This window comes from Cydia pomonella, chromosome 6 (assembly GCF_033807575.1).
Source record: "Cydia pomonella isolate Wapato2018A chromosome 6, ilCydPomo1, whole genome shotgun sequence".
Lineage (NCBI taxonomy): Eukaryota > Metazoa > Arthropoda > Insecta > Lepidoptera > Tortricidae > Cydia > Cydia pomonella.
This window is the reverse complement of record NC_084708.1, coordinates 18,894,233-18,897,333: the sequence shown is the minus strand read 5'-3', so window position 1 is coordinate 18,897,333 and position 3,101 is coordinate 18,894,233. Positions and strand designations below refer to the sequence as shown.

The 3,101-nt window shown below is 40.7% G+C and overlaps 1 protein-coding gene across 1 annotated transcript; it reads left to right on the top strand.

Annotated features, from left to right (window-relative positions):
- The first annotated feature begins 384 nt into the window (after nt 1–384).
- Nucleotides 385–2,179, top strand: LOC133519194 (uncharacterized). Its single transcript, XM_061853174.1, has one exon. The coding sequence runs from the start codon at nt 453–455 to the stop codon at nt 1,668–1,670; it is 1,218 nt and encodes a 405-aa protein (XP_061709158.1). The 5' UTR covers nt 385–452; the 3' UTR covers nt 1,671–2,179.
- The last annotated feature ends 922 nt before the right edge of the window (nt 2,180–3,101 follow it).

Genomic DNA, 3,101 nt, shown 5'->3' with positions numbered 1-3,101 from the left:
TTTGGCAGAATACAATTTTTTTTAAAATGATTTATGAAATGCCTGATGGTAAGCGATTACCTTACCCCATGGACACCCGCAATACAAGAGGGGTTATAAGTGCGTTGCCGGCTTTTGTTGACCTAGAACTATGGATTTGGCAAGTCATATCGTCTTATACTATAGGTACAAGTATATGGAAGAATCTATTAACTACATACATTTTTAATGAAATCATAAGAAAATATATAATATACCTACAAATTTGTGCGGAATCATCGGTGGGAGAGTTCGACTCGCACTTGTTTGTTTTTTTATTGTTTAGAGAATAAGAGCGTGGAAAAGTTATTTTGAACACACGCTAGAATGTTTCTTCTAGTGACTGGACGTCTTACATAGTCAGTCGCGCGCGCGCATTCGATCGTGCCGGGCGGTTTTACGTTTGCGGCAGTTATTGTCCGTAAAAAACAAAAATGACATCGTTAGTGAAGTGCAATCAGTGCAATATCGTAATAGACGAAATGTTATCTTACATCCAAAATAAAATCTCAGTGATAGACAGGGGCACCTTAATTAAAATATGTGTGTCTGCGTTCACCACTGAAGAAATAAAAACGTCAAAGGCGTTATTATTTGAATCGTTACCAACGGATATACGAAAAATAGTGCGTAAAAATAAAGGACAGGAGCAGCGTGATCTGGAAGATATTGTCAATCTAATATTAAAAACTGATCCTGAAGTTTTGCCGGTGTTTGTGGCCAGAAATTTAGAAAAACTACCTCCAGTGACGTTTGACCATATAGATGTCACGAAACTAATAAAAGACCTTACGTTATTTAAATCGGAGCTCAATGAAGTAAAGTCTAACTACGTTCGTATACAACAGCTTGAGGAGGTACGTGCCGAGGTACTTAACATGAAACAAACTTCGCTAAGCGGCTCAATATGCAATGTAAATTTAAATAAGCGTGGTGCCGCCTTTTTAGATAGTGGCCCTATGGGCATGTCGCATTTTAATGATGCTTTGCTGGACAATTCCATCCAAGCCCCCATAACAAATTCTTTATCAGCGTCACATACTCGAAATGAACTGGAACCATCGGAGAGTTTTATAGCTACCGTCGAACAAAAACATGTTACGCGTAGTCCGCCCGGCTCACCGCTGTTAGCAACGGCCGGGAGTGACGTCATCGTGACCGAGATAGAAAACTGTCCGGCCGGCACAGCTGATCGGCAGTGCAATGCACCGGAGATAACGCGCGGTCAGCAAAATAAGGAAAACGAAAACGGGGACCCCTGGATAACTGTAGAACGACGAAAAAAATATAAAACTAATTATCGTTATGCAGGGTTAAGGGGCATAGCCCGTGACGCAGAATGTAAATTTAGAGCTGCCGAAAAGAAAGTGCCCATTTTTATATCTAATGTTCATAAGGAGGCCAACGAAAGGGACATACAGGACTATGTGCGACAAAAAACAAATGAGACAATTAATTTGCAGAAAATTATTACGAAAAAACAGACTGAGCATAACGCATACAAGTTTTTTGTTTCTGAAAATAAGGTCTCATTATTTTTAGATAAAACCTTATGGCCGCGAGATATTATATTTAAGCGCTTTGTGCATTTCCGACATAGATATGCGGACAAAGAAAATATTGAAAACGGCCTTAATCACAATAATGAGTAAAATAGTGTGTAGAATGGCAAGTTATAATTGTAAAAACGTTAAGCGATCAATAGATAGTATAAAAGAGCTGTGCCAATCTTGTGACATAGTAGCCTTGCAGGAGACATGGCTCCTTCCTGACGAATTATCCTATCTAAGCTGCATGGATAGTGATTTCTCCGCCACGGGTACTTCAGCAGTGGACACATCGGCTGGCATGTTGCGTGGTAGGCCGTACGGAGGTGTGGCACTTCTGTGGCGGTCGAGCGCCTTTAGTAACGTGAATGTGATACAGTGCGATAATCCGCGTATATGCGCTATCAAAGTGGAGTCAACAGATAGACACTTTTTAGTGGTGAGTGTTTATATGCCCACGGACAGCACGAGCAATCTTCCCGATTTCACAGACTGTCTGAGCGCGGTGAGTTCTTTAATAGACAATAATAATATTGAGTCGGCATATATTTTGGGAGATTTTAACGCTCATCCTACCGAACCTTTTTATAGCGAACTTATCGGTTTTTGTGATGATCAGAGATGGAGTTGTGTTGATGTGAAGGAATTAGGTTTGAACTCGGATACCTACACTTTTATAAGTGACGCGCATGGTTCTAGGAGGTGGTTGGACCATGCTGTTGTGACAGAATCTTGTTTAAGTTCTATTATCAAAGTGTATGTTAAGTATGACGTGTTATGGTCGGACCACTTTCCCTTGATATTAGAGTGTCAACTAGATGTACTAATTCCTAAAATAACTAGTCATACTCTTTTGGATAATAAGGTGTTATGGGGGGTTAGAAGTCAAGAACAGATTGATAGGTATAGGCAAGAATGTCATAATAAACTAAGACTCATTGATTTCCCGGCAGCCCTCAGAGAATGTTCCGATCATAAATGTCACAAAACTGAACATTTAAAAATAATTAATACTATGTATACTAACATCGTGTCTGCCTTGTGTGAATCTGCTGCAGCCAGTCGAATTTTAGGCAAGCGTAGGAAGAAAAAGCAGATAGTCGGTTGGAATAGGCACGTCAGCCAAGCCCATACTGATGCTCGTATAAAGTTCCAAACGTGGATATTGCACGGAAGGCCCCCGCAAGGTGTCATATTCAATCAAATGTGTGAGAGTAGGAAGATTTTTAAGTCCCGATTAAGGTGGTGCCAAAACCACCAGGACCAGATCAAAATGGACATCTTAGCTACTCATCAAACGAATCATGATTTTCGTGCGTTTTGGAAATGTACCGAGAAGTTAAATAGTAAACCCGGCCTTCCGGTGAGCGTGGGGGGGGTAAGTGACCCAAGAGGCATAGCTAATGTTTTTAAAAATTGTTTTAAGGTTACGTCACCTTTAGGACCTGCAGCTGGGGCGCTCGACCCTGAGATTCGTGATGACATATTGGGAACAAGTTTTACTGCATCTGAAGTCAGACAAGTGATAAAATCTAT

Bases quoted from the DNA above. Each gene is read 5' to 3' on its own strand.
- LOC133519194 (XM_061853174.1), top strand. From the start codon at position 453: ATGACATCGTTAGTGAAGTGCAATCAGTGCAATATCGTAATAGACGAA.